The sequence below is a fragment of the Moschus berezovskii genome, chromosome 4, assembly GCF_049115385.1.
Source record: "Moschus berezovskii isolate FMDL1 chromosome 4, NW_MosBer_1.0, whole genome shotgun sequence".
Taxonomy (NCBI): Eukaryota; Metazoa; Chordata; class Mammalia; order Artiodactyla; family Moschidae; genus Moschus; species Moschus berezovskii.
The window spans coordinates 28,346,706-28,360,411 of NC_142463.1; the positions used below are offsets into that span (position 1 = coordinate 28,346,706).

Here is a 13,706-nt window from a genome sequence, read left to right on the forward strand (position 1 = left end):
AAAAATGGGAATTACTCTAAAGGCACACCCTTGAGCAACCATCACACTGCATTGAGCTCCTGAGAATATTCTGGAAGCATCACTGTGAATAGTTGCTTCTCTGTAAGGGACAAAATTGAAATTAAGCAGAAGCAGCAGCTTCTGTATGGAGAAACACGGTTTGACACTTGGAATCCTTTTCTACTGCAACAGGTTTACCAACAGCTACTTTCCTCTGGAGTTTTGAATCTGTGGCTCCTTGAGTATCTCTCTGCCCCCCCCCCACCTTTTTTTTTAATTACGAAATACCTTCTGTGTACGGTACGGTGGGAAGAGAAAGTTTGGAAATTAAATGCCCAAGACTGCAGCTAACCCAGATGACATACATGCAAGCGTTACTTGAAGAACTTATTCAACCCAATCCTTTGCATGTTGTTAACCAAGGCATAGAAGCTCTCCAAACTTTGCACCAAAAAAAAAAAAAAAAGAATGCAAGGGTTTTTGCAGCAGCTCCTGGGACACAGTGAACACTGCCTTGTTACAAGTGTATCCAAAGTCCCCAGCACCTGGGACTTGGGGGGAACTGCTTCTCTCTGTTTCACTGTCCCTGAAGCTTTCAGAGGAGGCGGTTGTGCTATGAACGCAGACCTTACCAAGCAGGCCGACAAGATGCTTCGTACCCCAAAGTGCTCGCGGTGCCGGAACCATGGCTTCCTAGTACCAGTTAAGGGCCACGCGGGCAAGTGCCCCTGGAAGCAGTGCACCTGCGAGAAGTGCTATTTGATCGCCGAGCGCCAGAAGATCATGGCTGCACAAAAGGTGCTCAAGAAGCAGGCCTCTGGAGAAGAGCAGGAGATGGCCCTGTGCCTACAGGGGCCCCAGCTGGCCTCCGGGGCCGTGGCCGCCAAGCCAGGCCCAAGCTTCTGCCCGCTGCCTCCGCTTGACCCTTTGGGAGACGCGCAGCCCGGCCAAGCGGCAGCCTGCGTCCCTGAGAGGCCCCCGTGGGGCCGGAGTTCCGGCCCGAGTGCCTTCCAACCGGTTCTGGGCGACCGCAACCACGGCCCCATGGGCCTGAGTGAACATGCCGCCAGGGCCAGACCCAGTTCTCTGGAGCCCCAGCTGGCGGAGGAGGCCGCTGGCCGGGGCTACCCCGGCTGCCTGGAGCTGTGCAGCCCGCCGCGGCCTGTGCCCAGCCCGCCGTTCACCGACTTCGGTAAGATTCCCGGGGCCCCGAGCCTTTGTTCCGCTGTTGGTTCCCCTCCGGGCTGCCGCCTCCCCACTCCCCCGACTCTGGCGTCCCAGGCCAGCCGCGGGTATGGGCTCTTGGGGTGGGGGTGGGAAGATGCTTTCTAGAGGGAATCTTGCTTTGGGATACCTTTTTCTGAGTAGGCATTTGGGTTTGGTGCCGTTTTGCAAGAAGGTAAAAAGAGAAAGGAATGGATGGTTCCGAGGGGTAATTTTTAAAAACATTTAGCTATAGTCTCTGCTTTTCCATTCTGGGAAAAAAAAAAAAAAAATGGCCGCAAAAAAAAAAAAAATGGCCGCAAAAAAAAAAATGGCCCCCAGTCTGCTTAGCTGAGGCTCCTCCTCCCAGCAGAGAGGATCTCGGGAAAGTGGCCATATTGCGCTTGCGCACTTCTCCCCCCCCCACCTTTTATGGTGCTAGAGGCTCCTCCCCCAGAACGTCCTCGTGGGTGGGCCAGAGCGTTATGACTGCGCCTGCGTCCAGTCGCCCACCCCTCCCCCCGCTTCTATGCCCTAGACGGCTTGCTCCTCAGCGGTGCTCTGGCCCAATGGGTGTGTATGTGCGTTCTTCCCACCTGTTTCCCGGCATCGGTGGGAATGAGACCTCCTCTCTGCTCCCTACAAGAGAACAGTCTATTGAGACGTTCTTGCTGTTTTTTCTCTCCTCCCTCCACATGCATAAATTGCATTGTTCCCTAGGTATTGTAACTTTCACTATTATAATTTCAAGTCGCATGTAGATTTGAGACTTTTAAAAGGGGCTCGATAGCCTCTCCCCTCTGTAGGCTAAGGGGATTGGTCTGATGCTCTCCGAAGGCCAATTCTGCCTTCTGGGACGTTCTAGGAAAATATAGGTCCCTAGAGAACAAGATGACAGATCTGAAAAGCAGTTCTAGGAGAAGGATACCTTTCTGCAGGTATGGAACCTTTCTTTGTTCCATCGACTGAGCACTGTGTGCCCCACAGTAGTGATGAAAAGGTGAAGGGGGGTGAGTCAGATTCCTTGCTTTCAAGGATCTTGTCCTTGTGAAAGAAAAGGACATCTCAGATTGGTGTATGGAGAACTCTAATAACCAGTGGTTTAGCTGTGGTCTGAAGGAAGATTAGGAGCTGAGCACTGAGGATTCAAGAAGGCAAAGTGAGGTTAGGAGGAAAAACCTTCCAAGCAGAGGGGACAGCATCTTCAGAGGCCCTGAGGTGGAGGAGAAAGAAGGAGCTACTAGTTATCAGACAGTGAGGCTGGAGTGAAGACAGGAACTGAACCCAGCCTGCATGGGCTTCATGGCTGAGCCAAGGACTTTTGCTGAGGGCAATAGAACATGGTTGAAGGGTTTAAAAAGCAGGGAGGATCAAAAGCATAATGGATGTGGGAGTTGTCTGTGATGGATATGAGTGTTTATTTATACTGCTACCTTCAGACAATAATATGGTGCCCTTTTCCCTAGTTCCATGTGTTTTTAACACTTCCCTCATTGCGTGTCTTTCCAGGGCTCCCTCTGAGCATCAACTCAGATTCTGTGGTGGGGTCTGAGTACTTGGAGAGAGAACCTCCCAAGCTGTACCCCAGCTGCTCCAGTATGCACCCCTACCGCCCTTTTCCCCTGGGCTACCAGGATGTGTCCCCAACTGCGGGGATCCCTCTGCAGCAGGGTTTCCGGAACATGTCCTACAGCCACTACCATGGAGAAGGCTTGGTGAGTCCCATCCCTGATATTTTCGGGGTTCCTCCCTATCTCAGCTGCCCTGGCTGCTTTAACAGACTTTCTCCCAGGCAGCCAGCCATTGTGCTCGCTCTGTACCAGGACATGGGCAGTGGGTGGAAGGAAACAGCATTGACCTTGTCTGCTGTGCACCTCTGGGAATTCACGTGTGAACAAGTTGGCCTGGGCTGTGGCGTGGGCTAAGACACTCTGGGAGCTCAGGCAAAAAGGAATACAGACACATCTCAGATAAACCTGGGCAACAGCCACATGGGAACCTGAGTGACCACCAGCCTTGATCCAAGGAATGCCAGTCAATACTAGGTACCAGAGAGGAAATAGCACTTTCCTGGAGCCACACATTTGAGGGCAGAGTCAGGAGCAGACAAAGGTTCCCTGCTGCCAAAGTATGGCTCACTTCAGACTGCAGAGGGCTTTCAAGAGGATAGGGCACTTAAGCTTAGTCATGAAAAATATAGAGACTTCCCCCAAACACTGGTCACCTTAGGAGATATTTGTTGAAAAAAAGTGGGTGAAATTTAATCATTTTATAAGGTCAGTGATCAGTTACTAACTGATGTGCTCTTTGAGCCTAGAGTTTTAAGCTCTGGAAGTTCTGGATATATAAGAGTTGTGTGAGATATGTGTCAGGTGACCAGCTTTTGCAGCATTGGTTTCCAGCTCCTCCTATCCTTCTCCCCTTTGGCAACCCCAGAGGGCCATCAGAACTGCAGAATAGCGAGAGGCCTGGATGACCAGTCCTGACTTTGGCCCATAAGGCTGGACCTGTGAGGGAGTTGACTGAGATGCAGCTCACGTTCAGGGAAGTGTGGACCACTGTTACTTTTACTTTCTTCCTTAGCTACAAGCCCAACCCTGTGTGTTACAGAGATGCTGCCTTGGGTGGAGGGTAGAGAAGAGTGAGTTAGAGAGCAGGCTTCTTTGGTCTAATGTGGAAAGTAAGAGAAGGGACCAAAGCTTGATGCTAACGTAATGAAGTCATGCACCACACAGTGAACCCCTGCTCCTGCTTCACCGCAGCAGCATCTCCTCTGATCCAGATACTCTAAAGTTTTATTCAGAAATCATTTTCCATTCATTCAAGGGGGAAAAGTTTGAACACCACTGGTCTTGATAATTTCCAGAGTGCCTACTGGCCCTTATATAAGCCCTCAAGGTACATGTTATTTCCTCATTGTAGAGCAGAGGAAGAAGGCTCAGAGGAGTTATGGATTTGTCCAGGGTCACAAAAGTGGGGAACAAGGGACTGGGATTCTGATTATATGACTGGTCAGTGACAGAGTCAGGACAGAGGTATGGAACAAACATGACCCTGACTCTCACCATCCCCCTGCCCTGCCTGAAATTGGGGGTGGGGTGCTGGCCACCCCATTGCAGCCTAGGGAGAACACGGCATCTCTAGCCTCCACACAAAGAGAGGGGTCTTGGCCAAATGGAGCACACACCCACCGTCTGCTCGCACAGAAGCCTGGGGCCTGGCGTCCAGGGCAAGGCTCTGATTGACAGGCCTGCCAGACGGCCTTTGTTAGGAGTGTGATCTCAGTTGGTTTATCTGGGCCTGAGCTGCCACCACCAGCCCCAGGCAGGAACTGTGATCCAGGGAGAGGCTTGGCTGAGCAGCTTGGAATTAAAGACTAATAATCCCCCTTCCTACCCCCTTCACGTCTGGATAGGGGATCACCCATTCATTTGTGAAGCTGTTTCAAACCCAAGAACCTGTGAATTGCTTTTATCCTTGTCCTGCTGCCCCTTCCCAGTCTCTCAAATACTCCCTGAGCCTCCTTCTCTTCCTGTCCTGTCCCACCTGCTGCTTCTCTGCTTCCTCTTTTCTCTTCCCACAAAAGAGCACAGGCCTGGAATCAGACAGACCTAGAGACCAATCCTGCCTTTGCTGCTTACTCTGCACGTGGCCTGGGCATGTCACGTAACCTCTGAGGACCTTGCTCAGGTCCTTAGTCTCTAGCATGGGGTAAGAGTTTTATATCATCAGGCTGTTGATTGCTTCCAACCGTAAGGTGTGGCTGCATATAAAGTGTCTGGTCTGTGACATGGTGGGTACTCAAAAGGGGGCTTTCTTCCCTTCCTTGTGGTTAAGTTAGGAAGTGCTGGGTTAACGTAAGCAGATTTAGTAGGCTCATGTGTAAGTCACCGATGTGGGGGCAGTTTTCAGGGATTCTCAAACTCCCTGGACAAAGAACACTTCTAAAAGCACTTAAAAATATCTTGCGGGACTCTGGATTTCTTTGGCACACAGCCTGTGAAGTGCTGCTCTGGAGTACCTGGATGGAGGACCTTATTATTTAAATAAGACTTACACCTGAAATTTATGATTTTCTATTACATTCATGACTTTCTCAGTTAAGCTCTGAGCTGTGTGGTCATCACCCCTCCACATCCCATTATTCCAGCCGTGGGTCCTGCGGTATGGGGATAGCTTTCACCTTTTGAAGAAGGAACATAAACACAGAAGGGCTGAAGCCACTTTTCCTGAGGTCACCTAGCTTCCCTGGCCTCAGTAACAGCTGTACTATACTGTCTGGTTAGAATGAGGAGCCCACAGGCCCAGTGATGCTGGAGTCTTAAGTCATCACATGTGCCAGAGGTGGGACCCCAAGTAGGTGGATACATTCAGACCCTTCTCCAGTGCAGAGCAGTGGAGTCAGGCCAGCTTGGGATTCTCTTCTGCCTCTGCCGCTCCCCAGCTCTGGCCTGGGCCTGTATCTTCATCTCGCTGATGCTGGTTTTTGTCACAACAGTGAGGATAGTTAATAGACCCTCCCTCCTAGGGTTGTAAGGATAGAATGAGGCTGTAGACACACTCAAATGCAGTTGCTCCCCGGGCTTCTCTGCGTCGTGCCTGTGTTCCTCCTTGCCTTCAATCAGCTGGCAGGTGTTTGCTGCACACCCTGTTCTGAGTATGCTGTGTTCCACTGTCTGGGCTGCAGAGATGAGTCGCCTCCACAGGGAGCCCCCATTCAGGGGCATGAATGTGGGATCGCCCCCCTGGCTCACCCTCTGCCCTCTGACTGTCTGCTGTGTGTGCCCCGCAGGTGGCGGAACCCATGGGAGACTTCCAGCCGAGCTACTACCCGCCTCTGGCGCAACCGCTGCAGCCTCAGTTCTTCCCACCGGGCTTCCTCTCTGTGCTCCAATTCCTCCCGCCGCCACCCCCGCCACCTTCAGCAACCTTCTCGCTGACCATCCTGCCTGACACGGACAAGGAGAACACCGGTGAGTGAGGTCCTGTCTTCCAGCTGCCGAGGGACGCAGGAAGGCTCTGGAGGATGGGGTTCCTACTATGAAGTGGACGTGGAGGGAAGGGAAATGGAGAACAGGATTTTCAATGTCCTGGGCCCTGGGGAAACTCTTTCCTGGCACCCCTCTCTAAATTCCATACATGAGCATCTAGGGGAGGTGAGTCCCCATTCTCAGGTGAGGAAACTGTGATAGAACCCTGAGAGGGTCTCACATATGTACATGGTGCCCCTTGGATTTCAACAGAATTCTCTGTCTGGCCCCAGCTTCAATGCTGATTTCCTCACCTTAACAGTTCCTGTGGACAAAGACGTAGAGGATGGCACTCATGTGGTGCCGAAAGACCAGAGGTGCCAGGCCTCTCTGGCTGGGGAAGTAGCATGCGCTGAGCCTGTCTGGGCTGGTGGGGATGGTTCCTCTGGCTCAGGCCACTCTGGCTTTCACAGCTCGGTCACTGGTGCACCGGGTGATCTTGGGCACTCGCACCCTCCTCTGGGCCTCAGTCTTCTCACCTGTAAAGTGGGCCCTGACACAGGGTTACTGTGAGGGTTTTCTTTCAAGGGCCCTTGAAGCTTTAAAGGTTGTAGGATTTATTTTTCCCCCTTTCAGTCCTCCCCTGAGGCTCCTTAAGAAAAGAAACCGAGGCCTGTTTTTGTCCAATGCCTAGATCTGTTTGCTGGGGAAGTGGTACAGTGTGACTTGAAGTACGATGGCCCTGCTGCCACATAGCCTGGGTATGATAAGTCCTGGAGCCAGCACTTGCCCATGGTGTGACCTCGGGCAAGTTCATCCACTCCTTGGTGCTTCAGTGTCTGCAAGAGCAAACTAATTAAGGGTCCCTTCCCTCCTGAGGTCATCCTGAGGATTAAACACAAGCTAAAATGATGAACGCATTGGTAAAAGGTTGTTCTCACTGCTGTCCCTAATCCCCATGCCAACCATGATGCTGCATGGTAGGCACCATCTAATGCACAGGAGACGCTGAGGTTCAGAGCTGGGAGTAGCTATCTTCCTGCCACCCAGCTTGTGACAAGCAGAGCTGGAGTCTCAACTTGAGTCTATATCGTCTGGCCAGGGCTAGAATTCCAGTCTCCTGACTCTTAGCAAATTAAAAGTCGGATGGGAATAACTAATTCTCCATAAGGTCTGGCAATGATGAGGATGCCTTGTAGAAAACTTAGTGTGAAAACAGGTGACTTCCCCTCTTTCTCAATGCAGCCCCTCTTCTCTGTCCTTCACAGATGACCAGGATGTGGAGGGGCCGAGCGAGCCCGGCCAGCCGTCGTCCCAGGAGCAGTCCGACTAGGCCCAGGCCCTCAGGCCAGCAGCGGGTGGCCTTGGTGGGGGGAGGGGCGGGAGGGCGGCAATGATTTTCTTGCCTCTATTCAGTGATATGTAGGGAGGAAGGGTAGTGATATGCATAAGATGGCAGTTAATTCCCATTTCAAGATAGGAGGAAGGAGTGTGGTTGCTGAGGTTCTCCCAAGCTTGAGACACGGGGGATTGAAAAGGAACTCAGAGGAGGAAGTCACTGGGGCGCGGCCAGAACTCTGAGATGTGGGAGACTAGCGGGGGCTCACGTTTAGGAATGAATTTAAGCAGCTCTGTGTTGGTTGCTGTTAATCAGATTCACCCCTAGAGGCAGCCTTTGATTTCCTCAGGTCCTGCCCCAGGACACGAGGCACTGTCTGCCTTAGTCTCTGCTTCGGCTGCCTCTGTCTGGTCCCCAGCAGGAGGCAGCACAGACATCAGGCGTCCAGCACATCCAAGTGGATAGCAGGAGCAGCCAGGACCGGGGTGCTGAACAGATTCTACTACGTCCTTTCTTACTGCTCTGTCCCGCAGGGTCAGCCTGGCTACCGCCCCTCGCCCCTTCTCTAAGGGCTTTACTATCAAATACAAGCATTTTAGCCTCTGAGGTTGCTTCACTTTTCCCCCATGAAGTTTAAGCCATTATGGCATCATTTCTGGTTTAAAAAAAACTATTAAAGTTTAACTAGTTCATGTTTTTATAGTGATTGCTAGCTTTAAAAATTAAGTTTTTCGTAAGTTCTCATGCAGTTCTCAGAGAATAGGATGGTGCTTCCAGATTACCTGTGGCATCAGTTTCTTTCTGGGGACAGTTGACATTTGAAATAAAATGAGCAGTGGAAATACTTGTGGATGGTGTATGCTCTCTTTAACTCTCTGTGGAATGCAGCCTTGGGAAGGGCAGGCAGTGGCTGGGATTCATGGCCTGTCAGCCTGCTCTTTCTATGCACTTAGGCAAGACTTTCTCTTTATCTCAGTTATCAAGTGAGAGGCTTGGGCAAGGCTGGTAGGTTTTTTACTGTCAGTATTGTTGTTATTTTTTTCTGTGAAGTTTAAAATTTTTTAAATTTATTTTTAATTGAAGGATAATTACAATATTGTCTTGTTTCTGCCATACATCAACATGGATCAGTCATAGGTATACATGTGTCCCCTCCCTCTTGAGCCTCCCTCCCACTCCCTGTTATTATTTTAAGCAGTAAAGACCTTTTAAGGAAATCTGATGCATATGAAATGTAAAGATTTTCTCTGGTTTCTCTTCCCCAGTTCCTTGCATGGTCCCTGCAGAGTGACATGGTTTTAAAAAACCAGAGCTTGATCCCATTTTGTTGTGTTAGAGTCCTGGTTCTCTTCCCTTGTTTTCACTTTCTCTGTCATTTAAAACACATCCTGCATTTCTGCTGGACTCAGATCCTGGCACTCAGCTCTGCCCATGAGAAGCATGGAATCTGGAGTGACAAATCGTGCAGGGGGATTCCGATAGGTAGAGGTAGAGGGGCTGTGGGTGGGAAAAGGGTCGGAGAAAGCCTTCTGAAGTTCGGGTTTTGACTGCGTCTTCAGGGGAAGAATGAGTTAGATGAAGGTAGGCACCCCCGGCAGCAGGGTGAGGATGGGTAAGAGACCTTGAGTGAAGGAGTCAAGGGTCAGGGACAGTGTCCTGTTTTGTCTGGAAAGGACTGGCACCCAGGAGAATAGGCTGAGCTGCTGCCTGCCTTGCCTGTGGGCCCAGCATCTTAGGACAGACGGCGGGAAGAAAATTGAGAAGTGATAGTCTAACTGTTCTCTCAACATCAGTGTGGTGACCCGGGGGTGAGGGCCTGGGCCTGCTCTGTTGGACAGTCCGGAGCAGATACAGTCATAGGAAGTTTTCAGTTCCTGCTTTACACAGTGTTTCAGCAGAGCAGAACCTGACATACTGAGTCCTGCAGGTGTCAGCACTGGTCTTAGTCTGGACCTGAGGATGCAGTGGTTTTGGACTAGCCTGGCTTTGAAGCCGAAGTTATCAGCCATCTCACTGCTGGTCCTGCCCCTGGGTCCACAGGGCCTCAGGAAGCCCAGGAGCGTGGGAGAAGACACAGCTTCTGATTCTACTTGGCCTCGCTCACCCTGCCCTCACTGGACCCTGACCTTCTGAGGGTATGGCCAGATGGGGCTGGATCAGTGACCCTAACTTTTCATCATTCTCCTTTATCTCATGCTTTGAAAGATTTTTCAACCAAACTTCATTCATCTGTATAGCTGTTTTCCCATTTCTGATCAACACACATAAGCATGAGGCCAGTCTGTGATCACATGGACTTCACAGCATTCCAGACAATGTTTAATGAGCCTGGAGTGGCCAGCCGGGGTTGGGGGGGGACGTAAAGGTGGGAAACTCCATCCTGCGGAGAACAGCAGTCCCCTTGTCCTGTAGGGATCCATGTCCACAGGACTCTTGGAAGGGGAAGGTTGCTCAGTTCTTCTGTAGGCCTGTGAACTAATGAATCTCAGAGACCAGTCAGCATCTTTTACTGCAGCCTTGAGGGTGCCTGTTGGGGTGAAAAGACCAACCATAGGGTAGGGTGTGGCCCTGCCAAACTCCCTTCCCCTTAAGTGAACCCCAAGTGCTGACAGCCTGTCTGTCTTTTCCTGTATACTCTCAGCATAGTTATTTACCCTGGTGGGCTCCGTGGACCCCTGCTCCCTGTAGCCTTTCCAGTCAATCTAATCCATGCTCCTGAGTGCCCTGCTCCTCCAGGCAGTCCTCCAGGAGCTCCACCATGAGCACTTAAACACCAGATCTGCTTATGTTGCTGCCCTGCTCACATAACTTACATGGCTCCCTGCTGCTCTGAAGATCAGCATTCTAAGCACAGCCTGTCTGCCCACCTCTCCAGCTTCTCCTCTACTGGCTGGCCCAGCCTACCTAGTTCCTGTAGGGGTGGAGTCAGCCAGGCCCATACAGAAAAAGATTGGAAGAAGAGAGACCGTCGGCCAGGGACAGCATTGCTCAATCTAAGTGACCAAGCCTTGGTTATGAGTTGGGAGAACACTGGAAGGCAGCTGGCAGCATTCCATGAAGCCGGGTGCACCGGCAGGGAGTCGCCAGTAGAGGGCGCTTGGAGGCCAGACCACCGCGGGGGCGGGGCCTGTTGCTTAGCGACCGACCTCCGCAAGAGCAGGCGCGTCCATTGCTGCGCTTCTGCAAGCCAGACTGGAGGAATAGGCTTAAAGCGCTCCCCAGAGACCTGGGATCTCTCTGGGAAATCAAAACGATGAGTCTCTAGACTGGGCTGTGATCATCAACCTCTCAGCTATCACCTCTGCACTACCCTGCTGGTCAAATAGATGCTCTACTATCTTTGTCTTCATACAGTAGCTCCAAGCACCATGTTCCATATCCTCCCACCCTTTCCCTCCTTTCTGTGCCTTGGCTCATGCTGAGCCTTCTTCGTAGACTTCTTCTTCTTTCCAGTTTCACCCACTCATCTTTTACTTATCCCTTTCAGACTTAGTCCAGGCGACCCCTCCTGCAGGGTCTCAGCCTGTGGGACCCGCCCAGGCCCTAGGCTGCCCGCTGTCACACTAATCTCACTGAGTAGGTGTCCCTCCCGCAAGCCCTGAGTTTCCTGGGGGACAGTGACAAGGTTTCATTTGTCTCTCTGTCCCCACTCCCAGCATGGGCTCAGCATTGGTTAGGACTGCAGTTATGCAGGGCTGGTTGCAGAATTTCAGGGCCAGTTTGTGCATTATTAGGTGAGGGTTGGGAGAAGGCACTGGCAAGCCACTCCAGTACTCTTGCCTAGAGAATCCCATGGACGGAGGAGCCTGGTAGGCTGCAGTCCATGGGGTCGCTACGAGTCAGACATGACTGAGCGACTTCACTTTCACTGTTCACTTTCACACATTGGAGAAGGAAATGGCAACCCACTCCAGTGTTCTTGCCTGGAGAATCCCAGGGACGGGGGAGCCTGGTGGGCTGCCGTCTGTGGGGTCGCACAGAGTCGGACACGACTGAAGTGACTTAGCAGTAGCAGCAGCAGGTGAGGGTTGAGTTGCCCTGCCTCTGGCCACTCACTCAACTTTGCACATGTGCTCTGCTCTTGCATCACAGAGTGGGCAGAAGAACAGGGAGTCAGCCTTCATTGAAACCCTGCTGTGTGCCAAACACCGCACCCTTCCCCTTATTTAATCCTCGCAATGACCCAGGGAAGAGGTATGGTTTCATTTCCTATTTTATAAAGGAAAATGAGGCATAAAGACAAATAGTGATTTGACCAAAGTCACACAGCTTATAAAAGGCCGAGGGCATGCAGAGGGCAACATACATCCCTGGGCACCAGTTCAGTTCAATCGCTCAGTCGTGTCCGACTCTTTGCAACCCCATGAACCAGAGCACACCAGGCCTCCCTGTCCATCACCAAGTCCCGGAGTCCACCCAAGCCCATTTCCATCGAGTCGATGATGCCATCCAGCCATCTCATTCTCTGTCATCCCCTTCTCCTCCTGCCCTCAATCTTTCGCAGCATCAGGGTCTTTTCAAATGAGTCAGCTCTTTGCATGAGGTGGCCAAAGTATTGGAGTTTCAGCTTCTGCATCAGTCCTTCCAATGAACACCCAGGACTGATCTCCTTTAGGATGGACTGGTTGGATCTCCTTGCAGTCCAAGGGACTCTCAAGAGTCTTTTCCAACACCACAGTTCAAAAGCATCAATTATTCTGCGCTCAGCTTTCTTTATAGTCCAACTCTCTCATCCATACATGACCACTGGAAAAACCATAACCTTGACTAGACGGACCTTTGTTGGCAAAGTAATGTCTCTGCTTTTTAATATGCTGTCTAGGTTGGTCATAACTTTCCTTCCAAGGAGTAAGCATCTTTTAATTTCATTGTTAATTTCCATCATGCCGTCAGTTACCATCTTGAGATTTTTTTTTTTAACACGAACCACCTGAATGCAACCCCATTTCTGGGCAGATTCTAGCACAGCCCAGGGAGAGCAGCCTGAAGATGTTTGCCTCCTGAAACCACTGCCCACTCTATTCACTGACCTCCAGGAAGCTAAGCCTCCTGAGAAAATGCTGGAATAGGCTTGTGGTGGCCATTGTGGAAAGGGCCCTCGTGGTCTTTGGGCCGGAAGGCTGTCCACACCTACTGTTACCCAAGCCCCAGCTGTGGCCGGGGCCTCACCTCACACCCCACAGTGAGAGCTGGGACTGACAGAATGCTTGTTCTTGTGGCCAGAGTGGAGTGTCTTCTAAGGCTCCACCTCTAGGTTTTGGCCTCCAAGATCCTACTGGAGAGAAGCCCTCTAACCATGACATACCGGTTTTCCTAGAGGGTGGGATGGGGATGCTGTGCAGACAGAACATGCCCCTCTGGGGCTAGGACAGGAGGCCAAGTCCTCTCCTTGCCATTCTGAGGATTCCCAGAGCCCCTTCCACTCCTGGATGCTGTGGCCTTGATAAGCCTGGACCTCAGCTCCTCTTACTGGAGAGCTGTTCAGAGGCCCTATGATGAGCCCTGGCCTCTTCTCCTTGGCCATGGCCCAGAGCCTTTGGGCCCTGCTCTTTCTCCTTGCCTCTTCCTGGCTGTGTGCGCTGGGGCACATCACGTAACCTCTATGAGCCTCCCTTTGCCTCTGTAGCACTGGCTCAAGTGTGCTGAGGATGCAGGGAGCTCTCATGAGAAACACACCTCCAGTGCACAGTGTATAGCACCTGTATGGTCAGATGATTGAAGGCAGCCTTCTCTTTGTCAGGAGGCTAAGAATCACACTGTGGTCTCCATGTGCTAGGCACTGTCTAAGTGCTTTCCACAGATTCTGTGAATTCTCACAGCAACTCCTTCAGCCAGGCAGCATAATACCTCCATCTTACAGATGGCAAAACTGAGATCCACAGAGGTAAGGTTCTTTCTCTTCATTGTACAGTCTGTAAGTGGCAAGCCAGGATCAAATCTGAGCTCCACCTGAGTCCAGAGCCAAGTTCCTAACTGCATTGGCCTGTCGTGCTTCTCAGCAAAGGAGAGTTGTGAGTCTTGGGGGAGTCGTGGTCCCCCCAAGACTTGCTGCCCACTGTAGTCCACCCAGCCCAGCTGCTCTCAAGGCATGTCAACAGTCTGAACACAAAGAACAACTTTGCTCAGATCTACACAAGGACTAAAATTGTTTAAAATAAAAACCTTTTATTTTCATTTTGAAAATGAACCCTGGT

General features: G+C 51.4%; 1 protein-coding gene across 1 annotated transcript; it reads left to right on the forward strand.

Moving 5' to 3' along the window:
* Positions 1-615: 615 nt before the first annotated feature.
* Positions 616-7,506, forward strand: DMRTB1 (DMRT like family B with proline rich C-terminal 1). The gene is made up of 4 exons (XM_088834848.1): positions 616-1,192; positions 2,713-2,918; positions 5,996-6,176; positions 7,442-7,506. Exons 1-4 carry the CDS (start codon positions 616-618, stop codon positions 7,504-7,506), a joined length of 1,029 nt encoding a protein of 342 aa, XP_088690974.1.
* The last annotated feature ends 6,200 nt before the right edge of the window (positions 7,507-13,706 follow it).